This window comes from Ochotona princeps, chromosome 7 (genome assembly GCF_030435755.1).
Source record: "Ochotona princeps isolate mOchPri1 chromosome 7, mOchPri1.hap1, whole genome shotgun sequence".
Classification (NCBI taxonomy): Eukaryota; Metazoa; Chordata; class Mammalia; order Lagomorpha; family Ochotonidae; genus Ochotona; species Ochotona princeps.
In genome coordinates, this window is record NC_080838.1 from 62,710,350 (window position 1) to 62,735,905 (window position 25,556).

Below are 25,556 nucleotides of genomic sequence, written 5' to 3' on the forward strand. Positions count from 1 at the left end.
TGGCTGCTCCTTGACACTCTGCTCAACCATGGTCCCCAGCATCACATGAACTGGCAAGCTGGGTGCGGGTGAAGGCTCCAGAGTCCGAAAACAGCGCATCGCCAAGCTGGCCCTTGTCACACATCCCGTAGCAGCTCCTGATGCCACCAAGGATGAGTGCAGGTCAGGGCCAGGAGCGCCTGTTGGCGCCCTGGGCTGGGAGGGAGAGGTGGCTAGAGGCTGCAGTGGAAACAAACCAGAGAGATGGAAGAGAGGGAGGGTCAGGTAGCCAGGAAACTCCCTCAACTTTCCTTTCCCTGCTCCCCTAGGCGCACACACTTGGAATAGAAATAAAAACAAGGGGGAGGGGGGAAGCCTAGGGTCACAGCGGTGTTATCGACCTACTTAAGGGGCCTTGAGGACCTAGGGCAGGGGCTCTCAAGCTCACACTGAGGCGGCGGCAGTCACGGGCTGGTCTCAGGAGGAAAGGTTCAGGCTGGAGTGGGTGCGTGCACCGGTGACCCCACCTCTGGGGAAACGGGCTCCAGCTCATCCACGCAGCAGCCCGCCCTGACACCCGCCCTCCTTCTCTCCCTCCTTCCTTCCTCCTTTTCCTCCCTCTTTGCTGGCCTCCTCTGCACCGGGTCCCCGCGGAGGAGCAAGGCGGCAGCACCGACGCCGCAGCGCCTGCCCGCAGCGCGCTCGCCGGCGCCCCCAGCTTGCAGGCAGCCCGAGCCGCGGCTCCGGCAGCCCCAGCAGCCCCAGCAGCCCCTGCAGCCCTTGCAGCCCCTGGCCGGCGCTGAGCACCATGTGCACCGCCCCGGCGTGCTGAGCAGACCCGGGCTGGGCTCGGGCGCCGCGAGTGGCTTGAGGAAAACGGCGTGGGAGAGGACGCCGAGACGCAGGGGCCGCGGCACGGGCTGACCAGCTGCGCACCTGGAAAGTTACCCGGCTGACTGGTGAGGTTTGGGCGCCAGAGTGCGTGCGGAGGGTCGAGGTCGGGATGCGCGGGAGTGCAGGCGACGCCTGGGTCGCGCACACCCAGTCTGTCTCCTGCTTGTGTTTTCCTGTGGTCGTGTGTGCGCGTGTCATTTAATCTGTGTGACATCTCCTCGTGAAGCTCGGTATGGCATCTCGGTGTGGCAGCAACAGCCAGCACGGCTGCCTGGGGCTGGGGGATTGGCGGTGCTATCAGGGTGTGAGTTTCAGGCGTCTCTTGCCCAGCTCTGGGTAGCTGCTAGGAGATCAGTACCGAGGCAAGGACTTTTACAAGTCCTTGTAAACTTGTGTGGGTATCCTGTGTCACTCCAGGCGCCCAGAGGCGCTTTCACATTTCTAAATTTGCTGGTGATGGAAGGAGGACAAATGAGAACAAATCAGACACTTGGGACAAACTGCAAACGAAAACGGATTGGAGTTCAAGTATGTAAGAACTAGGGTCCAAATGCGTAGTAGTCCGAGCCAGCCAGAGCTAAAAGAAGACACGTCACAGGCAGAATAATAGGCAGGAAGGCTGATGCTTGGACCAGTGCGTTGGTTTTCGGATCGTCATCCTTTTTCCCAAGAGGGAACAGGGTCTCTTCCCATCTTCAAAGCAGTGAAAAAGAACAACACACCTGCTCCCTGCCACACCCCCATAATACAGTCCGTTAGAAATTGTCTTCTTGCAGGTTTCTATTTAATCCACAGAGAAGGCGACAGTCCCACATAGCATACAGCAGCGGTGCTAGTATTCCTGTTTAGTTTTGCATAGGAGGGGATGAGCTAATACTGTAGAGAATTATCTTTGGAGAATTGGGCATCATTTTCTCCATTGGAGAAAATGAACACTGTGTAGCTAAGAATAAGCTACATAAATAGAAGATGCTCTTTCTTTTTTACACGAAATGCTTAACTCCAGTCTTCCCAAGTCATTATAAGTGAGGCTAATGAGAATTCACCTCACAATGAAGGCATATGTTGCTTGGATGTTTCCCAAGTCTTGTGATTACGTGTTGTCTTGCTTCCTCTAGGCTATTTTTCTATCAATTATATCTTCTTCCCTGGTGTTTTCATTTTCTTTTCATTCAATAGTTTATTATTCTGGGTTTACAGAAGTGCTGAAGTTTCCACAATTCTAAAAAATCCTTTGCATCAACGGTGAGCCCATCTTGAAGTCCTAGTTCGAACGTCAGCTCTTGTCTGTGAGCTTTCTCTAGCCTGGCTATTCCACAAAAGGGTGAATTCAGTCCTGTTCCCTCTCAGCTCATCTGCTCTGAGAAGTCAGTGGGATGTGAACTGTGCCTGCTTGCCTTTTGAAAATCTCTTCTCCCTGGCTGCTCTGAAACTTGTCCTAGATCTCTTCTTTGTACAACTCCTTCTCTGCTGGTTTTTGTTGTTGTTGTTTTTGCTTCTTGTTTCTCCTTTCCACAAATAATATCCCCTGATATTGCCTGCATGTTTATACTTAACATTGGAAGGGTCTCTTATTTTCTACATTACTGATCACATCTACCAATGGGACATTGGTCTGATGTCCACAGAGCGTTTTCTTTCCCTGGCTCTTTGTTGGTTGGACTTGCCAGACGTTTCTGCCTTGTTGACCCACAGTCACCAACATATGGAAATCCAGGCTCCTTGCTCTCTCCACAGAACATGCGCATTCTCCCATAGAGGGTGTTCCCTGTGTCATTTTTGACTGTGTAAAGAGTGGCTGGTGCTACCCTCTTCCAAGTCCAAGATAAAAACATCCTGATTAGTATGACTCCCTTCATACCAACGCCAGGTTAGAGGCTCCGTTGCCATCTCCCTCACTCCCCCCCGCCCCGGCACATCCTCATCTCTTCATATTAATTCCTCTACATCCTCTGTCACTTTAACCACAGAAATAGCTGCTTCTTATCATATCTAGTTTCTTTCTGACCTCATATCGACCTAGACATGCTTCCGCTTCTCATTGCCCATCTCCGGGGTACTTTCATCTGCTTTTTAAGTTTCAGTCTCCCCTTACAGATCAATAACTGCTGAATATTTTCAGCTTCCATTCTTTAGATTTTCAAGCTCCTCTTCCTTTCTATTTACTGAAATTCCCAGCCTTATGGTTTTGACAGGTCCTTCAAACTGAGCATGTCCAAAAATTACATCCATTGTTGTGTTCTTCAAATCTGCTCCTTGTTTTGGATAATGACCTCATCTACTATCCAGTTTTGTAACTTCCCAAATTGTTATTCCAACTCTTTTTTTTTTCTTAATCCCTGGTCAGATTCCATCACCTATACTCACTTGATATGCACTTCTGTGCTTTGAATATTTTTTCCCTCTAAACTCAAGTCTTCAAAATCTTAGGTTGTGACACTATGAGGGAAGAGAGGAGCATTCAGGAGCAGATCTTTGGGAAGTGATAAGATTGGGCTAAGTTACGGAGGTGAAAGCCCCTGATAGACAGCTGGTGGGTTTACAGATAAAAGGGGGTACATGTATATTCCTGCCACTACATGCTGCAACCAGGGGCACCCCAGCATCATGCTCTTCGGACTAAGAACCTCTAGAATCCTGAACCAAAATAAAGTCTTTATAAAGTGACGTGCCTCAGATATTTTATCATCATGAAAAGCTGACATGAGGTCTATACACGCATAGACCTCCATTTCTCTCTCTCTCTCTCTCTCTCTCTCTCTCTCCCTCTCTCTGTCTTTATGTGTGTTTGTATCTGTAACATATCACCTTCCCCCAATAGTTGATGGGTGGAATACAACTAAATTTGGTTGTAGGATATGTGGTTTTCACTTCAAATATTCTGGTGTGGGAAGGGAAGCACTTCAAAGAGAAATGCCCTCCAGAGTAGCCAAGGAGTTGAAACTTTGGTACAAGGAGCTCATGTGACTGTCAGGAGAGAATTATTCTCTAAATTAAGACAAGGAGTGTATTCAAAACTCAGCCCCTGGTCGGAAGTCAGAAGGTCAGATGGGCAAATGGTTTGAATCACGCTGTTTGTAGGAAATTGAACTATTTTTCACAAGGACAACCTGGAAGAAGCAGGGATTATATATTCAATAATGGTTAATTATTTTCTAAAAGCACTATGGTAAGACAAGCTAGTGGCAAACCAACCTGCTATATATCAGTTTCATATACAATTAGAATATTATCTTTAAAAGCCCTTATAATTCACTCCTCTGTTTTCAAGCTAAATTGCCCATATCATAAAAAGAATTTATTCTGTTTTCTGTGATCTATTGAAGGGAAAGAGATTATACTTACCTATGGCCTTAACTTTTATGAAACCTGCTTTTATAATGTCTTTTTCTTCTAGTTACCATGGAGATGGTCCATTTTTCCCTGCAGTTCAACCTCATATAATAGGGTTGAGACTCTGGACTGGTCTTATACCTGTGTCTATCACCCCTCAATGTAATTGATGCATTTTTTTCCTAGTTTGTCTTACTTCCTGTAAACTTATTTTCAGTTACTGAATGCTATGTTTATTTCTTTTCTTTTCTAAAGATTTATTTATTTTTATTGGAAAACCAGATGTACAGAGAGGAGGGGAGACAGAGAAGAAGATCTTCCACCTGATGATTTGCTCGCTAAGCGGCTGCAACAGCTGGAGCTGATCTGATCTGAGGCCAAGAGCCAGAAGCTTCTTCCAGGTCTCCCACACAGGCACAGGGTCCCAAGGCCTTGGGCTGTCCTTGACTGCTTTCCTAGGCCACAAGCAGCGAGCTGGATGGGAAGTGGAGCTGCTGGGATTAGAACCGGCAACCATATGGAATGCTGGTGCATGCCAGGCGAGAACTTTAGCTGCTAGGCTATTGTGCCAGGCCTGCTATGCTTATTTCTAAGAAAATCATTTCTTAAAGGACAGAGTTGACCATACAACTTGAAAAAAAAAAAAACTTGGCATGCTTAAAACTAACATATATTTTACTTTACTATGCTTATATTTTTAGCCTATCATTTTTTAAAAATTAAGTACATTGCATTATGTGACACAGTTTTATAGGTGAATTCCTATTCAGTGTCATGGTGAATTCCTCCACCTTGTTGCATTACCACAGTTCAAGTTCAGTTGAGATTCTGTCACTACAAGCATATACCTAGCATAGAGTCCAGCATCTTATTGTCCAGATAAGTTCAATGGCTTGTTGGGGAGACCATCTCTGGTCTGAAGGTAGAGCCGGCAGAGAATCATCCCGATCGATTAAAAGTCCCAACATAACATCAGCAACAATTTATAATGTTGTGGAATTAAATGAGATAGTATTGAGTAACCAATATGTTAAAAAAAAATGCAAGTTCTTAACCACATCCTGTGACTTTTTCATTGACATTTCAATTTTAGTTTATATACAATCGGGTCCTATACACCTTAAAATTAGCCTATCATTTTCTTTCCAGCCATCTTGCATTTCAGCCTATTCCCTGAATATTGTATCAGCTTTTTTTTTCCTCTAGCAGTCATTTCTTAGTACCTGTTTTCTTATAAAAACATGTATTATATAAACAGTCCCATGTCCTAAAAATGTCTTATGTTCCGCCTGTTGCTCCCTCCCTCTATCCAAGCCCTTGTTTATCACTGACATTTTGACTGTCTCTATGTTCTTTCTTTTTTAGAATATCATATAGTTGGAATCACCCAGTATGCAGGTCTTGCTGAGTGACTTCTTCCACTTAGCCATATGCATGCAAATTTATTCCAAGTCTTCTCAATGATTGATATTTTTATCATACAAACTATTCTTTTGTGTAGATATGCTGCCCCGTGCTGAATCTGTTCTCATTTAAGTTTCAACAATAATAAATAAAGCTGCTGTATACATGTGTGTGGAGATTTTATGGTGAAATTATGTGTTTATCCCTTGAGTTGCTGGGTTCTATAGTGGGTATTCTTAGCTTCGTAAGAAATGTCAAGCTGTCTACCAAAGTGGTTGTATCATTTTGCATCTCTATTAGCAATGAATGAGTTTCAGTTGCTCCACACTTTTGTCAGCATTTGGTGTTGTAGCTGTTTTTTTTCCTGAAAGCCACTCTGGTAGGTGGAAAGGGCTTCTCAGGTTTTACTTTCCAGTTTCAGAGAGACACATGAAATTAAGCATCTTTCATGTGCTTGTCACCTGTAGATCTTTGATAAAGCTATTTCCCGCATCTTTTGCTTTCTTTTAAATTATTTTTGATTAAGTATTAAGAACTCCTTCTTTTAGCTATGCGATTTGTAAGTATTTACTCCAAAACTATGATTTTTTAAATTAATGGTATCATTTTCTTACCACTTCCTTTGCAAAATAGCTCTCAGTTTTAATAGAGACCAATTGATTAAGTTCTCCTTTAGCAAAAATCATACTTTTAATCTTTCTTTGAAGAAAATCTGCACTAAGACCTAAGACCGCCTAGATTTTATTCTGTGTTTTATGGATTTTTGTGTTACATTTAGGGTGACAATTCTTCTGAACTAATTTTCATGAAAGGTATAAATTCTGAATCTAGTTTTTTTTCCATTTGGGTGTCTAGTTGTTCCAGGATAAATTGTTAAAATGATTGCACTTCTCCACTGGTTTCCCTTTGTGCATTTCTCACAGATCAGATACCTATATTGTCTGGTTCATTTTCTGGGGTATCTATTTTGTTCCACTAATCTGTCTTTGACCAGTGCCTTCAAAGCCAATTTCACCTTTCCCTTTGTTTTGATTACTATAGACTTGAATGTTATCTTGAAGTTGGTAGTGTCAGATATCTGATTTTGTTTTTCTATAATTGTGTTGTTTTACTACATATTTTTGATCAATAAATTTCTCCAGGAATCAGGGTTGTTTCATTTGGCAAATAATGTTAACAGTAAAAATAATACTGTAATTAATATTTATTTATTTTTTATAAGATTTATTTATTTTTATTTGAAACACAGAGTACAGAGAGATATAAAGGCACACAGGGAGGGATATTGTATCCTCTGGCTCATTTCCCAAATAGCTGCAATGGCCAGAACTGAGCAGATTCAAAACCAGGGCTAGAAATCTTTTCTAGATCTCTCAAATGTGTGCAGGGGCACAAGAACTTAAGAACTTGGGCTATCTTCCCCAAGGCCATAAGCATGGAGCTGGATCAGGAGTGGAGCATTGAGATATGAACGATGCCCATGTGGGATGCCAGTGCTGCAGGCTAATGGTGCAGGTGCATATTTACTATTTATTAAACATCTACTAAGTGCCATTAAGGCTTATCTCATATGACCCTCCATGTAGCATTGTTTGATCTGCCTATCATCTCTACCGATGTGTCGATGTATCCCTTCTGTTGTGAGAACTTAGCTAAGTGTCTTGCCCAAGGGTATGCACTTGTCCAAGTGCTTGGATTGAGACTCCAGCTTTATGATCCAGTAGCATTATACTACCTGTCACGTTTCAGAAATGCATGTGGCTATATGTGAAAATAAATAAATGATTGAGTGTATTAATATCAGATTCCAGACAGGCAAAGAGAAAATTACATATCAATTTGATCATAGTCAGTTTCTTAAAAATTATTATTATTTTTAATCACTACAGGGCTGGAAGCAAAGCATCCAACACAGCCTGATTCCTCCCACATTGACTGCCAGGTGCTAATCTGCCTGCAAGCGCCTTCACAGCCACTTGCACCTATTTTAAGTGTCTTCTATTTATCTTTGAGTGAATAGCGTTTCCTAAATGGTGAACAAATTAAGGTGATAATACAAATTCATAATATTACATGGCTTTCTTCTCTTGTTAAAGGTCGCTGTTGATTCTTTCTCCTCATTCCAAGACACAAATGAAAATCTATACATCTCTGGTCAATCACACTAGTGGTGATTGCCTCCACATATGATTAGGTGGGCCTTTTGGTTCAAGGATTCATTGCAGTGTGGGAAAAAAAAATCAGGCTGCATGAGGTTTTGCACAAAGCTTGAGAGCCCCTGCTGCCCTAGAGCTCTGTGTGCTTCACAAAGCCTTTTCATCTGGTGCTGAGACTTGTGTTTGTTCTAGAACAATTTCTTTTCTCAGCAAAAGATACAACTCAAGCAAAGTAATGTGTCTTTCTTCAGGCACATGCTTATGCCTTTGAAGATTGCTTACTTGGGGAGCACGCACTTGGCCTAGTAAGTAATCCTGGCTTTCCTTCCTGGCTCTGACTGTCATCTGATGTCCTGCTCCTGTGGACCCTAGCAGGCAGCAGTGCCAGCTGCAGGAAATCATTAGGCTCCTATCTGTGATGTGGGACATTTGGATTGAGTTCATAGCTCCCCAGACCTGTGTTTTAAGTAAGTAGGTAAGTCTTTTAATAGACCCCTTGTCTAGAAGTCACCCAGTTTACTGAATTTCTGTCCCAAAGAGAGATGACCCCTCTGGACAGCCCTCACAATGAGCCATTAAGTGCCCATATGTTGTTCCACTTTATGATGATGAGCTACTGCTTTCTGCATGCACACAATATACAAAGTAATTACAGGGAAATTTACAAGCATAATCTTCATAGTAACCCTAAGAGTCAAACACAAATGTATGAGTCTTTGTAGAAAACCAAGAATCAGAGTTTCTAAACTATAGAAGGCCAGGAAAGGGCAAATACTGGGCTTATGTGTGGCATATCAGGCTAATCACCTGCCCACAACACCTTCATCCCACATGGGCACCAGTTTGGGTTCTAGCTGCTCCACATCCCATCCAGTTCCCTGCCTACAGCCTAGGAAAGCAGCGGAGGAAGTCTCAAGTTTTTGAACCTCTGCACCTGCTTGGGAGACCTGGAAGAAACTCCTGGCTCCTGGATTTGGATCAGCTCAGTTCTGACCATTGTGTCCATTTGGGGAGTGGACCAGTGGATTGAAGATTCTCTCTATTCCTCCTTCTCTCTCTCTTTAAATCTACCTCTCACATAAAAATGGACAGATCTTTTAAAAAATAATTGAAAAGAAGACAAATTTTTTTCTCACCATGTGTGGCCTGACTCCATTGCTTATCTAAAATTCTGGTTTTTGTCTTGAAACTCATTTCTTATTGAATCATGTACTGCCTTTTGAAGGTAAGACTGATTTTTAAACAAACTTTAGCTGTTAGATTGATGGAGCAACAACCGTGGCTCAGTTCTCCTTGTGGTTAGCAATACATATTTGAGAAAGAACTTATGTTAGTGACTGACACCAGAGACAGATGGAAACTAATTAAGTTTTAGCAAGCTGGAGACTTGAAGCCTTCACTTCAGGGGCAACAAAATTTAAATGGGCAAATTAACTAAGAAATCAAACTAGTATTGAGACATTTTGTAGCTTACTTTCCTTAAATTAGAGACTTGAAAGCTGAGTTGGCTACTCTCATTTCATCCCTCTTTGGAATTCTAAACAGCCTGAAAGATTTATATAGCTTCCAAATTGACTTCGTTAAAAGCAGGGCATAGTGTGTGTTTTTGGTAGAATTGAATACCCTATACCCCATTGTGTATTGTGCTTATCAAATTATTAGATTGGTACAGAATTTTTTTGAGTTGTATATCTAGCACAAACATGACTGTGCTTTTATACTGTGAATATAAAAACTGTTTTCTCTGTCAAATTCGACTGTAAATTGGTGACAGGATGGGTCCATGGTATGCAAGTTCTATGTGGCAAATATTTAGATCTTAGTAAACAATTGTTTTATGCATAAAAGATAAGGTGTAGTTTAATGTTGGATTTAAAAATTTTGTGATAGCTTTTTTGTTGTAAATAGAGCAATTGCTTTTCCCCCTGCACTTCCTCTTTCCCCACTGTCCTAGGAATGATTATTCATGTACCAGAATGCCTATCTCAGTGAGGTCTGACAGCTGAGTGTTAAAAGTGTGTGCACACATTAAATTAAGACATCTTTGGTAGCCTGTTATTCGGAATCTCATTTAAGTTTATCCTCAGGTTCCAGCCTAACAGATTACAACTTGCTTATTTGGGAAACAAATGTGTCCGGGCAGAATTTTTGGTTTCTTATCACCTCAGCCTTCATAAATAATATTCATATATAAGAACTGGAACTGCTGCTAAGTCAAGGGCAACTTAAAGGTAAAATCTATTGTATCTGCCACATGTAAGGGCAGTTCTCTGGAGGCTAATGTTCATTAATGACTCATTCAAACTTGAACCCTAGGAGGAATATACAGGGGTTGCAAGATTACTTCTTTTAAAACGTTTGTTTATTTGAAAGAGAGAGAGAGAGAGAGAGAGAGAGAAAGAGAGATGGAGAGAATATAGGAGAGAGATCTTTGCATCCACAGATTCCCTCCAAAGATAACCACAATGACCAAGGCTGAAACAGACGAAAGCAGAGCTGGGAGCATCTTCTGGGGCTTTTCACACAGGTGCCAGTGTCCCGAGCACCTCCACTATCCTCTGCTGAATTTCAGACAATTAGCAAGGACCTGGATCAGAAAGGAAACAGCCAGAAATTGAAGTGGTGCCTAGGCGGGGTCTGGCATCACGGGAGGTGGCTTTAGCCACTATGCCACAAGGTTGGCCTCACATGATCCCTTTTATAAACACATTTTTTCTATTTGTACCATCTGTGTTAGGTAACATGCACTGACTGGTTCTATCTGTTTGAAATGGAGAGGGTGAGTTAAATGCCTTTGGTGTTGTCAGGATCTGAATTATCTTGGCAGAGCCAGGGAAACAGACATAAGCATTTCATTTCTTACTGAGCCAATTTGGAGGCAGAGAGGATCCAGAATCTAGGTTGGAAAATTTCCAAGTTTCCTCATATTCTTCCCATTTTAGATAACCAGAAGTAACCCAAGCTTAGTGCATAGGAATTCTAAAATTTCTTGGGCTATCTTACCTGTACAAGTAAAACAAACTTTAAGTAGGAGCACCAAAAAAACTTTGAGCATTACAGTCATTAATCTGATCAGTATTTCCCATCTGAATTCAATTTTTATGGCTTTTCACGTAGGTACTTATTACCTAGGGACAATTTTTCTTTTCATCGGACTGGCACAATAAATCTAAATATTTAACTTAGACCCAACTAAAGTGACAGTATCTGTGATATCACAACTTGGTGGTACAAATTATTTATATCACTAATAACTGTTCAATACATACTTATTGAGCTAACAGAAACCTTTCTGAACCAGCTAAAATCTCCAGCATTTTTCATCTACATATCACATCTTTTTTTTTTAAAAAAAAAAGATTTATTTATTTTTATTGTAAAGTCAGAGAGGAGGAGAAGGAGGAAGATCTTCTGTCTGATGATTCACTCCCAAGTGGCTGCCATGGCCAGAGCTGAGCTGATCCGAAGCCAGGAGCCCGGAGCTTCTTCCAGGTCTCTCACGTGTGTGCAGGGTCCCAAGGCTTTGGGCCATCCTCAACTGCTTTCCCAGGCCACAAGCAAGGAGCTGGATGGGAAGTGGGGCTGGCGGAATTAGGACCAGTGCCCATATGTGATCCTGGCACATTCAAGCCAAGGACTTTAGCTACTAGGCTACTGTGCCAGGTCCTACATATCACTTCCTGAGAATCCTGGACTACTGATCACTTTGGCATCTACCTTGAGGACAACTTTAATGGGGAAATACTGGAGACTTTCGGACATTACTTACTCACCATCTCTGTTTCGTCCTAATAACAATCCAGAAATCCTTAACAGTGAACATTGTCAGAAATACAAAATCTAAAGGTGTGGACAGTAGGAGAATTGTGCTAAGAAAGTCATACTAAGTTGGCCTCTGCTTTTCAAGGGATGCAGATGTGTGATTGTCCAACACAAGGGAGGGGGGCTTCACTGTTGCCACAAAGGGAACTGTGAGTTGTGAAATTTCCAAGCTTCTGTTGCGCTGACTGCTCTTTGCATTGTATCTTTGCCATGCTGACATCTGATCTGCAGTTTAGTTGTGAAGCTTTTGACATTTGTCCAGAGAATTACCAAAGAGAGCAGCAGGTAACTCTGGCCGTGTGTGCAGAATGCTTAGCTGTGATGCTATCATCACAGTTGGGGGTTGGGGAGCATGAGTGGGCAGTGAGCTTGAATGCTAATTCTTCTTCATAGATAGAAAAGTGAAACTGATCAATACCTTTTCTTCTAGTTGTTTGGGGGAAATTCATAGTTTATCAAATGAGGCTGACTTCTGTGTTGCTATTTATGAAGCAGGTTGTAAGGAGAGGGCGGGGAGTGCTGACGGAAAATGGAACTTGCATTGGGTAATTCCCAATCCCATGTCCCTTCTCAGGTCCCTGAGCAAAATGGGAAATGGCTCCGTGAAACCGAAGCATGCCAAGCATCCAAATGGCCGCTCTGGGAGCCTCACCACGGATGCCCTGCGGAACAAGGTGGCAGAACTGGAGAGAGAGCTGCGGAGGAAAGATGCTGAGCTCCAGGAGCGGGAGTACCATCTGAAGGAGCTGCGAGAGCAGCTGTCAAAGCAGACTGTGGCCATTGCTGAGCTGACGGAGGAGCTCCAGAACAAATGCATCCAGCTGAACAAGCTGCAAGACGTGGTGCATGTGCAGGGAGGCAGCCTGCCTCAGGCCTCTCCAGAGAAAGTGCCCCTGGAAGTGCACAGGAAGACCTCGGGGTTGGTTTCCTTGCAAAGCAGGAGAGGAGCCAAGGCTGGAGTGTCTGCTGAGCCAACCACCCGAACCTATGACCTCAACAAGCCTCCCGAGTTCTCCTTTGAGAAAGCAAGAGTCAGAAAGGATTCTAGGTAAGAAGCTGTGCCCTACTCACTCCTAAGGAGGACTGGAGTGTGCTGTTCCTTACGCCTCCTGGGTGATAAAGAACGCATTTGCCCTTTGAGGGTAGGAGGGTTTTCAGAATGATTTTGATGCGTGGAAGGATCTGCCATGGAGCAAAAATGTTCTTTAAAGCCAAAATTGCACTTGACTTGAAATTTAAAGATAGGGATGTCTTTCTGTTTGTATTCAAGAAACTGAATTTTTTAAAAAAAGATTTTATTTATTTTTATAGAAAAGGCAGATAAACAGAGAGGAGAGACAGAGTGGAAGATTTTCCATCTGATGATTCACTCCCCAAGTAGCTGCCATGGCCAGAGCTGAGCTGATCTGAAGCCAGGAGCCTGGAGCCTCTTCTGGGTCTCCAACATGGGTGCAGGGTCCCAAGGCTTTGGGCCATCCTCAACTGCTTTCCCAGGCCACAAGCAGGGAGTTGCATGGGAAGTGGGGCTGCTGGGATTAGAACCAGCACCCATATGGGATCCCAGCACATACAAGGTGAGGACTTTAGCCACTTGGCTACCGCGTGGGGCACACGAGATTTAATTTATTGAAAAACATTTTATATCTTGAAAACCCTGTGAGAGTGAAGACTTAGTCTCAGTATGTCTGCTCTTCTGTATCTAGTAGGGTGGAGTTAAGCTTGTATACAAATCTTGGCAGGTGTCTGGTATATCAATTCAGATAACTCTTGAAAGATTGACATCAAAAAGTGGGGTTCCTGTGTTTGAGTCCTTCCTCCACATTTTACTCCAGTTTCCTGCTAATATGTAGCATGATAGGGGTGGATAACAGATGATGACTGAAGTAGTTGAATCCCTGTCTTCCACATGGGAGACTTGGCTTGAGTTCCAGATTCCTGGCTCTGGCCTGGGTTGGCCTTGACTTATTGTAGGTATATAAAGAATAAACCAACAAGTGGTAGCTCTCTCTGTTTTTTAAATAAATAAAAATGAATACATAAGTAAAATCATTTAGAATGCATACAGACCACATTGAATTTTGAGGCTTGATAGCAAAATCCACCTGTAAACAAAATGTCTGGAAATGTTATGGGAGAAGAACTTCACAGGAGATGAATTCACTCATTCATCCATTGATTCCAAGGTTTATGTCAAGGGTAGCCTTCAGCCAGCCACTGTAGTAGAGGCTTAAAATCAACTGACACAGAGCAACAGAAAGCAAGCACATACACAAAAAATACATGATTATTAATTGAGAGGAATGATTCAATGAAACCAACAGGATAGAGGGAGGTGTCCAGGATGAGGAATGAGGAGCAAGGCAGAGTAAGGAGGACACAGAAGTGAGATTGTCCTGAAGACTTGGTTGAGGAAATGACCTTGAACTGAGACCTGAGAGAGCACACATGAATGGGAAATGCTAAATTGATTTTAAACATTAGAATTTCAGAAGAATATGTAAACATTTCCCAGCCATCTCATGAATGTACAGATGTATGTTTCTTTTCTGGCTATAACTGTTCTTTTGCTAACCAACAAAGACGGAGTAGAAGGGTTGTGAGTTAGATTCCCATTTCTGTATTGTTTTTTATCTGTATTTTTTGTTTTCTTTTTTCTTTTATGAAAAATGAATTAATTATTCATGTGTGAGTCAGAAAGAGAATGAGAGAGTGTGTGTGCTCACCTCTGCTGGTTCACTCATGAAATGCCTGCAACAGCATTCCAAGGCTCCTGGTTAAAGTCAGGAGCCTGGAAGAAAATTAGGGCTTCCTGGATGAGTGGCAGGATTGAGTCTTAAGTTGCTGCATCCCAGAGTGTGCATTAGTCGGCAGCTGGAATCTGGAGTCTGCGCTGGGATTTCAGCACACATCCTTGGGTATGCAATGCAGGCATGCCAGCCGGGGTATCACTGCTATGTCTTACGTCTACTCCTCTGCATTATTTTGAAAAGAGTGAAAGGTTGTTTATGAAAATGATGTTTTTTTGCAGTGATAACATTTTTGCTGAGCCCACATCTCTGATACAAAATGTACAATCTGTGATATTAATTCATGTTTTAATTTATTCACAAGCACAAGTAATATAAAGCAAGATAAAACATCTGACTTCAAAAAATGGCTATTTTTGACAATGAAATTAGGAAAGGAGGTTTCATACATCAATTTGTTGGCAGTTCTTGGCACAGAGTGAATGATCAATAAGTATTTGTTAAGGAAACAAGTCATGTTGATTTATTAATCATGCCAATCTGTGTCTAAAATAAATCTAATTAGTATTATACTTCAGGAGAGTTCTGTTAAGCCAGAAGTTTATTAAGTTGGTTTACAAAGAACTTATCCATTTCTTTTTCAACAGTAATAATCATTAATTTTTTTAATTATTTATTATTTTTACTTCATTAATTGCATTGTATTATGTGACACAGTTACATAGGTACTTGGGTTCTCCCCACCCCTCCCCAAACCCTCCCACCATGGTGGATTCTCCACCTTGTTGCATAACCACAGCTCAAGTTCAGTTGAGATTCCCCCATTGCAAGCGTATACCAAACATAGAGTCCAGCATCTTATTGTCCAGTCAAGTTCAACGGCTTCTTAGGTATACCCTCTCTGGTCTGAAGACAGAGCCAGCAGAGTATCACCTCAGTCAATTGAAAGCTCCAACATACCATCAGCAAAATTTACATCATTATGGAATTAATTGACATAGTAATGAGTAACCAATATGTTAAAAGTAAATGCGAGTTCCCAGCCACCTTCTGTGACCACCTCACCTACACTTCAATTTAGTTTATACACAACATATAACATTCATAACATAACATGTTATACATAACATCGTGTCATCTTAAATTAAGGCAAACATGTGGTATTTAACCTTTTGGGATTGGCTCATTTCCCTTAGCGTTATGGTTTCCAGTTTGGCCCATTTGGCCACAAAGAACTGCATTTTGTTTTTTTTAATAGCTGAGTAGTATTCCATGGAGTAGATGAACCATAGCTTTCTTATCCAATCCTCTGTTGATGGGCATTTTGGTTGCTTCCATGTTTTTGCAATTACTGATTGTGCTGCTATGAGCATAGGAGTGCATGTTGGTTTCTCATAAAACAATTGTTCTGGATATATTCCTAGGAGTGCTATTGCTGGATCATACGGTATGTTGAATTTGAGTTGTTTGAATATTCTCCATACTGATTTCCATAGAGGCTCTACCAGCCTGCAGCCCCCCCAGCAGTGGAGTAGGGTTCCCTTTTCCCCACACCCTAGCCAACAAGTGTTGTTGGTGCTTTTATTCATGTGGGCCAGTCTTACTGGCGTTAGGTGGTACCTCATTGATGTTTTAATTTGGATTTCCCTTATTGCCAGGGAACTTGAGCATTTTTTCATATGTTTATTTGCCATTTGGGTTTGTTCCTTTGTGAAGTGTTTGCCCATTTCCCGTGCCCATTTCTTGAGTGGCTTGTTTGTTTTGACATTTTGGTTGTTTTGTAGCTCTTTGTATATTCTGGAGATCAGCCCTCTATCACCTATGTCGTGTGCGAAGATCTTCTCCCATTCTGTGGGTTGCCTTTTTACTTTGTTGATTGTTTCTCTAGCTGTACAGAAGCTTCTTAGTTTGATGAGGTCCCAATTGTTTATTTTGGTCTTGATTTCTACTGCTTTTGGAGTCTTTTTTAGGAAGTGAGGGCCTACCCCTAAGTGTTGCAGTGTGTTTCCAACATTTTCTTCCAAAAGTTTGAAAGTTTCTGGATGTAGGTTTAGATCTGTTATCCATTTAGATCTGATCTTAGTGTATGGTGAGAGATGTGGATCTATCTTTTTGTTTCTGCAGGCTGTTAACCAGTTGTCCCAACAGCATTTATTGAACAGACCTTCCCATTTGCCTGGATTGTCGTTTAACTTTTTGTCAAAGATTATTTGGCTCTTCCTGTTCGGGTTGCCTTCTGGTGTTTCTATTCTGCTCCATTGATCTTCCTCTCTATCTTTGTGCATTAATTTTTAAAAAGATTCATTTATTTTTATAGAAAAAGAAGATTTACAGAGAGAAGGACAGAAAGATCTTCTGTCTGCTGGTTCACTCCTTAAATAGTCTCAATGGTCAGAGCTGACCCAATCTGATCTGAAGCTAGGAGCTTTCTCTGGGTTTTGCACACAAGTGCAGGGTCCCAAGGCTTTGGGCCATCCTTTCCTGCATCCCAGGGTACAAGTAGGGAGCTGGGTGGGAAGTGGAGCATCTAGGACATGAACTGGCACCTATACGGGATCCCAGCATTTGTAAGATGAAGATTTAGCCACTAGGTTATGATGCTGGGCCCATTCATTCATATTTTAATGGCATGAATTCAGACACTGTACATGTCACCAATTTATGCTTGTGACACACAAGCTTTTCAGAAATTTAACATTGTACGGGGTTCACCTTTGCTGTTAGAGATATATCAGTACATAGTAATATCATGTACTATGTATTATATTGCATTCTCCTCTGTTTAGTCATAGTGTTCATAATTTATTTGTTGGATTTTATAGAAGTTTTGTGACTACATTTATAATCAAATATTTTTCTACCAATATCTGTCAGCTACATTTTGGGTAAAGTTGCTCCTGCATATTGGATCAGATATTCATTAAATGGCTGTTCTGTCTTTTGTCTAACAGAATGTTTTTAACCCACTTCATAGTGAGCAAGAAGCTGAGGGTGACTCTCTAATGAGCAGTATCAAGGAGACAGGAAGCCGTGATGGAACCATAGGCAAAAGTGTGGTCGAGTGACAATCTTAGAATTTGAAGATCCTGTCTCAGTGATTTATGGGAGACTGTATACTTGTAACATGTCAGTCTGTAATTCAGCTGAGACCCTTGTGTGCAGATGTACATGCTGTGAGTGGTATGTGGGCCACATCATTTGTAATGTTACCCAACTTGTGCCAGCTTTGTTGTGCTGTGCTCATCAAGTATACTGCTAGGGTCTGAAAGAGGTTATTTAAACTGAGTTGTTGCACGTCCCTACTTTGTATGGAGGAGCTTTTAATAGCACTTGCATGGCAAGGGAATTCTGTCTCTTGCAACTTGAAATTGCAGTTGCAATTGAATTCTCTCTTAAAAAAAAAAAATAAAGGCTGCACTGCTTGACATCAGGCTCCACAATACTTTACAGTTGTTCTTCTACAGTGATGTCTAGTCTAGTATGGTGGCTAAAAGCTGTACATGGCTATTGAGCACTTCACCCATGGTCAGTGCCATTAAAGAACCTAGATTTTTAAATTTTAATTAATTTCAGGATTAAATACATAGAGGTGCCTACTGGCAACTACTATATTGCATATTACAGTTCTGGATTATGTGGCTTTAACAACTCTTGCCTGAGATAGAATTTGTGATGTAGTGGTTTGGGAGCACACTGTAGAAAAAAGTATGACTTGCAATCAGTTTTAGGACAGAGGTGGAGAAAATGAGAATGGGCTTGTCAGGCGGAGGTAGAGAAAAAGAAGGACTGCTGTCGAACTCTACCAGCTTGTCCATTGTGGCTTGGTATCATGCCTACTGACTATTTTAGATCTTCAAAAGCCTGTAGCTTAAAAAAAAAAGGGGGCCTGTAGCTATGTGGGCATGCAGCCTCTTTCTATCATAGGCACTCACCTGTATTGAAGCATTAGAAGTCATCTGATGAACCAGAATACTACAATATACCAAAAACTCTCATCAATGATTTAAATATAATATGGTGAAGATAAAAAAATTCAGAGTGAAAAGAACCTATGATCGTGTTTCATGCCTCCTCCCTCCTTGAAGAAGTTAGGGAACAAGTGCAGGGAAATCACAGAATTGCCATGGTTGAGAGCAGAACTAAGGTTTCAATCTAAGACTTTGGGCTCTGAGACCAGGCCCTGGGGGGAAAGGGACACGGAGGATGGGTTTGATCCTTCGGACGGTGAGAACTGGTAGATCGAAAAGGTGCAAAGAAGTATCTGAATGAACACGATGCTTCTTAGGGCCAAAATCAGGGTATCAGAAGCAAAGGAGAGAAGGCGAAAACTCCGACGTCACTTGTGTCCCTGCTTGACTTGCCTCGGCCTCTAAGATTATCAGGCACCCTGAGGTCAGAACTCTTGGCGAAATTAAGTTTGCTGTTTATGTAGACATTGTTTCGCACTGGCAGAGCAGCAGTATGGCTCATGCTGCACGTCTGGTGGAACACAGGCAAATTAATCAGAGGCATCTGGTAAGTTGCTGGCATGACTGCGCTTCGTGAAGTCTGCATAGGCTATCATTTGAAACCATTGTTCTCTCATGAAAAGGGAAGCTAGAACAAAGACCTGCCATCTGACTTCAGAGGAGGACTCTGGTTTAAGGAAGGACAATTGCTTTTATTTGTCACTGCCAGCCCAGGAGCAGAATAGGTAACAGTAGAAGATGCTAATGAGTCATATGTTTAAATAAGTTGTGGAAAAGGAGCAAGAAGCAGCAGAGTTGTTATTATTTGTGTTTTCTAAAGCAGTGCTGTCTTCCAGAAATGTGTTTCCTTTACTGAACAGAAATGTTTCTATGGGGAAAGATTGCATATCACTAATTATGAGCCGGATACCAGCATAAATATTGGGTCACTTAATTATCATAGCAAACGTTTAGAATGTGTGGTATTATTGTCACCCTCATTGGATATATCAGCAACTGAGGTCTGCACAATTCTGTAGCTTACATAAAAGCTGGAGTCAGGATCAAAACCAGAAAACCTGCTATCTGCATCTGATCTCATCAGAGCTACATGTGATTTTTCCCAAGGTAAAAATATTTTTAAAAACTATGGAGCGGGGCCCGGCGGCGTGGCCTAGCAGCTGAAGTCCTCGCCTTGAAAGCCCCAGCATCGCATATGGGCGCCGGTTCTAATCCCGGCAGCTCCACTTCCCATCCAGCTCCCTGCTTGTGGCCTGGGAAAGCAGTTGAGGACGGCCCAATGCATTGGGACACTGCACCCGCATGGGAGACCCGTAAGAGGTTCCTGGTTCCCGGCATCGGATCGGCGCGCACCGGCCCGTTGCGGCTCACTTGGGGAGTGAATCATTGGACGGAAGATCTTCCTCTCTGTCTCTCCTCTGTGTATATCTGGCTGTAATAAAATGAATAAATCTTTAAAAAAAAAAAAACAAAACTATGGAGTGGCAGGAGTTGAGAGAGAGAGAGAGAGAGAGAGAGAGATCCTCTTTTCTTATTTACATTCACACCCCAAATTCTCAATAGCTGGTCCCAGACCATGTGAACACCTAGAGTTAGGTGCCTAGTTTGGGTCTTTCATGTTCATGTTAGAGACCAAAACACCCGAGTCATCAACTGCTGCCATGAAGGGTTTGTGTTAAAAGGAGGCTGGAGTCAAGAGCTAGAGGCAGGAATCAAACCAGGCACTCTGCAGCAGAAGGAAGGCATATGGAAGCAGCAGGCTCAGTATCTGCCTGGATTCTATACATTTTAGTTGGTGAATCTTATAAAAATTAAGTATGTACACAAAACTGATTTTTTTTAAATTCTGTGATAAGAACTCCCTGCTATTGTTATTCCTCTCTGAAACCACGCTGCTGTACTCTAGGCTTGCAGCAGGGGAAACTTCTGCCATGGGGAAGCTGAAGTAATGACACACATGTTGCTGTACCAAATATTCTATGTTTAGACTTTACATAAATACTCAGCTCTTCAAAGGAGTACATAGACTCTTGTCAGAGTTTAAAATTTGTATACTTTCAATGATCAAAAATTTGGTGCATGTGCATAAATATCATCACTGTCAATTGCATACTTCGGAAAAGAAAAGCAAAACCACAGGTATCTGTATAAAGGGTGAAGAAGAGGAAAAAGTTTGGCTTTATAATGGTCTGATAGTCAATAGTTATGGGGGAAAACATCTGGGTGACAAACAGGTGAAAAGTTGTGATGCTTTCAAAACTGAAGATTCTATTTGGTGGCAGTAATGTTCATGTCCACACCCACGTCAGAGCTGGCTGCTTAGGGAAGAAATCAGAAAACCAGGTTATCAGTTAACTCTTGGATGTCAGTTGCTTACCGTGCAGCATCTCATGAAGGCTTTAGACTCAAGTGATGAGCGAAGCGTTGCTTTTCTGAGTTACTGAAGGTCAAATGAAAGTTCAGAGTCACTCCACAGCTTAATGGAAGTTGTACTGTTGTCTCCTCAAGCAAAGTTTCTAGTGAGTTTGTCCACAGTCAGTGTATCATCTGCTGGCATTTACAGACTCTGCAGTCCACGATGTTAATGGATTTCCTTGGGGTTGTAAAATTCAGCCAGAGGCTCCCCTGGAGGTATGGGATGGAATGAACAGTTCTAAATAAAGGGAAGGGGGCTAAAAAGCATGGGGAAGTTTGGGAACTTGGTAAGCATTAAGTAACAGCTGTCATGACATGTAGGTAAAGTGGCAGGAGTCCTCTTCCTGTCCCTTGGAGGAACCAGAACTCTGACCACTGCTCCCTGTACCTCCTGTCTTGGCCTGCTCTCAGCTTCTCAAATGGTCTTCTGGTGTGTTTATGTCTGCCTTTTACTCCTTCTCATTTTGTGCTCAAAACAACCAGTCTTGCACTTGCTGGGTGTTAAGGAAAAAAAAATATATTTCATGAAGCCTCCGAAAATGGATTTGGATGCTTCCTGCTGGTTTTTCAAAATTAAAGATTTATTTTATTTGCTTGAAAGGCAGAGCAACAAAGAAAGGGAAGAGGAGAGAGATAGAGATAGAGATAGATAGATAGATAGAGAGAGAGAGAGAGAGAGAGAGAGAGATGGATAAAGAGAGAGAGAGAGACCCATTGATCTGCGCCTCCAATGATGTCTAATGACCTGAGCTGTTCGAGTCTGAAAACAAGACACTGGATCTCCATCTGAGTCTCCTACATGAGTGCTGGGCCCAATCTCTTGATTTCATCAACTATTGCTTTCCCAGGTGCTTAGGGAGGGAACTGGATTGGAAGCAGAGCAGCCAGACTTGATAGCGCAACTCGCGCACCTCAATACTGGTTTGACTTACTATTTTGAATAAAAGTGTATGTTTGTTTTATGTTCATACCACACTGAAGGGTCTGCTGTTCACTTATGCTGTTTTTATTTTGACAAAAATCCTAGAAAACTTTGACCCAAGAACTTTGTCCAGCACTATAATATTTAAGATTCCTTTTACAGCTTCAAGTTAAGACATTTAATTCAATAATTATTGATTGAATATTGAATTCATGAAGCTTACTCTTAAATCCTGTTTCCTTCCACTTTTGCTTCTCTTTTCCTTCTTTGTTTTCCCTTTCCCATTTTTTTTTCAGTGATATTTTTTATTCTTTTCCAAATTTCTTCCTTTCTCAGTATCTACTTCATTAAGCACCTCCATTAAGCGTTGTGATTGCCAGCTTCAGGCCAGGCACACTGGATGTGCCTGCCTATGGTAACTATTTCACTGGTTTTCATTATAAGTCTAAGAGACCCTATTATCTGAGGCAGAACAAACAGAAATAACTAGTCTATAATTACTGCTAGCAATGCCTAAAGCATGAATATCCCTACCTGGATGTAACACAGGTCAGTTTGATTGAGCAAGTCTGAACTCTGCCTTCATTTTATTTTGTTTGCTGTCTGGTTAATAGAAAGGATATTCACAACATTTTTTTTTTCAGGTGAGTTTTTCCAGGTGAGTTGAGCAGTGTTGACTTTTTATCAGTCTTGGAAGTTGGGAGGGAGCCTCTACCGGTCCTCACTTCCATCTTCTGAGTGTCCACGGAAACAGGATGCTTTGCTCTGACAATGTTTTTTTCTCTAGGAACATTCTAAGCTGTTCTGAACACTGCCTATTTGCTTGCTGTATCCTCAGAAAAGACTGAAGAAAAACTCAATTGAAAGAGCACTGTTGGGGAGACAATGAAGTTTCCTTTCCTTGTTTAATGGGTCAGAGGCAAGCCTTGCCTCCTGGTCTTTGTCTGCAAATAGGCAGTGCCATGACTCTTCAGGCAGGCTCCTTTTGCTTGCTGGAATCCTGAGCCTCCAGCTCCTGTCACTTGGCTTTTCTTGGGTTCTAATAAGCAGTTCAATCGAACACTAGATAAAAACTTTCCCTTTTAAAGACTTACTTGTGTGAAAGAGTTACAGACAGAAGAGAAAGGAAGAGAGAATTTATCAACCACTGTTTTACTCCTTAGATGGCTGCAATAGCCAGGACTGGGCTAGGCCAAAGTGTAGAATCAAAAGCTTCGTCTGGGTCTCCCTCCAGGGTGGCAGGGACCCAGGTCTAGGTTTTGTTACTTTTCCAAGGCATTACCTGGGAGCTGGCCATGAATTGGAGCAGCTGGGATATATAATCAGGGAGCTGGATCAGAACTTGAGTATCTGGGACATACACTGGCAAATCCAGTTTTTAAATAAATTAAATTGTGAGGGTTTAATATATAGAGCATGATGTTATAGGACATGTAGAGAATAAAGTGGCTGCTGTAGTGAAGTAAATTAACATATTTGTTATCTCATTGGGGTTACCCATTTTGTTTTTATTTTGGTTTTGTGTTACAAGGAGCCAGTCAACATTAATTAACATTTCTTTAACAAATATGTATTTATTTTTATTAGGAAGGTGGATTCTACAGAAAGAAGGAAAGATCTTTCATCCACTGATTCATTCCCCAACTAGCCACAACAGCTTGAGCTGAGCTGATCTGAAGCCAGGAGTAAGGAGCTTCCTCTGGGTCTCCCATGTTAGAACAGGGTCCCAAGATTGTGGACCATCCACCATTGCTTTCCCAAGCCAAAAGCAGGAAGCTGGATGGGAAGTGAACCAGTGGGTTCATGAACCAGTGTCCATATGGATGCTGGCACTTGGAGGTAGAGGATTAACCGGTTGAGTCATTGTGTCAGCTCCATTAATGGGTACATTTTAAGAATCTGTTTTAGAGAGTGTTTGGAGGCTTATCAGTTAAACTCTGAGAAATAAATTAAAGGAAAAGAAAAATCTAGAATTTCCAGTTTCCTCCCTAGAGCTGAGGAAAAGGAACATAAAAACTCAATAGAACAAGGTATCACTTGAAATTCACTAGAAATGGAAACTCCTAGAAACCCAGCTGAATGTGTTTCCTATTGTTGCGTAGTAAGTTATGATCAGCTCAGCAGTTAACACAGCCATGTTTGCCTTTTCAGCATTTCCATGGGTCAGAAGTCCAGCCAGGGTTCAGATCTTTTGCTCAGTCTCGCCGAGCCATAACTTGTAGATCACCTGGCTGCGTTCCCTTTCAGTGCTGTCTGCAGGAAGTGGTGCTCTTCAAGCTCCGGTGATTCTTGGCAGAATTCAGTTTCTGGTAGCTTTGGGGCTAAGGCTCCCCTTTCCTTGGTGCTAGTCATCCATGGGGTGCCCAGTGTTGTGTGTCCTACCATAGGACCACCCCAGCTGGCAGTGTATTCCTTCAAAACTAGCTGTGACAACTCTTCACAGTCAGTTCAAGGTGAAATCAAGTGTAACATCCAAGCATTGGCCTTCCATCACTGTGGCTGTGTTTTATGAGGAGCAAGTCAGAGGCTTTGGTCCCACACTAAGAGGCCAGATCATACCAGGGCATGACCGTAATGTTAGAGACCATAGGGCCACCTTGGAAATGCCACGCCAGGCCATCTGCTTCCCTGAGGTGAGATTCCCTGTTTTGGTTAAGAGCACTCTCCATGTTGAGTATGTAAAACATGTGTAAAATCTCTGCAGTTTTGCATATCATGTTCATAATTGCATTATTAATGATAAACCAAAAGTAAAAGCAGCCCATTGTCCATCAATGGATGAATGGATAAACAAAATTCAGTATATACCACTATGGGAATATATTCAGACCTAAAAAGTACATTCTGAACCATGTTATTGTGTGAATCTCTCTCTCTCTCTCTTTGAAGATTTTTTTTTTAATTGGAAATGCAGATGTATATAGAAAAGGAGATACAGAAAGAAATGTCTTCCATCTGCTGGTTCACTCACCAATTGGTCACAACGGCCAGGTATCAGGAGCTTCTTTCTGATCTCACATGTAGGCCCAGGGTCCCAAGGATTTGGGCCGTCCTCTGCTGCTTTCCCAGGCTACAGGCAGAGAGCTGGATGGGAACTGGAGCAGCTGGGACACGAATTGACACCCATGTTAGATCCTGGCAGATGCAAGGCAAGGATTTAGCCACTAGGCTATTGTGCCAGACCTGTGAATATATCTTAAAGACATTATGCTGAGTGAAATAAGACACATAGTGGAGCCAGTTTTGTATGATCTATTTCAGGAAATACCCGGGGCAGTGAAACTTACAGAGATGTGAAGGAAAATAGAGATTGCCAGGACAGAAATTGGAGGAGAGAAAAGGAGTTAGTATAACAATGGATACAGATTTTCTGTTTGGAATAAAGAAGAAATTTCAGATAGTTTTGATGCTTGGCAATCAATTGGAATATATTGAATATTCCTGAATGGCATACTTAAAATGTTTAAAATGATGCATTTTATATCATATCTATTTTAAAACAGTTGAAAATAAGAGCTTTAAATCTAACTCCAGTTAGCACGTAAGCACCAAGTCCATATTTGAGGTGCAGATGGGATGCTGGGAGGTGGAAGAGGAGAGTAAAGGTTTGCTCATCTCTGTCTTGAATTGCTGTGTTGCCAAGGAGGATTAGTGATGTCAATTGTCAGTTTTGGGACAACATTACATATGGGTTTACGAAAGCCTCCTTGCTGTTTCTAACATGCATCCTCCACTGAGAAGCATTTGGCTGTAGGAGCAGGTTTCCCTGAAGTGGACTGCTAAAATACTGTTTGATCATACAGCAATCCTAATTACAAAGCTGTTTACCATTTATACTCAATTACCATGTTGCACAATGACGGTTATGCATATCATTGACTGTGTCAGGTTAACTTCCTTGTAAGTTTTGGTTGTT

At 42.0% G+C, this 25,556-nt stretch overlaps 1 protein-coding gene across 1 annotated transcript in view; it reads left to right on the forward strand.

Moving 5' to 3' along the window:
- Window positions 1–782: 782 nt before the first annotated feature.
- Window positions 783–25,556, forward strand: part of PRKG2 (protein kinase cGMP-dependent 2) — a 95,357-nt gene continuing 70,583 nt past the window's right edge. The window contains exons 1-2 of the mRNA XM_004590610.2: window positions 783–938; window positions 12,163–12,636. Coding sequence (XP_004590667.2) covers window positions 12,176–12,636 — 461 coding nt within the window. The 5' untranslated portion in view covers window positions 783–938; window positions 12,163–12,175. The remainder of the gene's footprint in view (window positions 939–12,162; window positions 12,637–25,556) is intronic.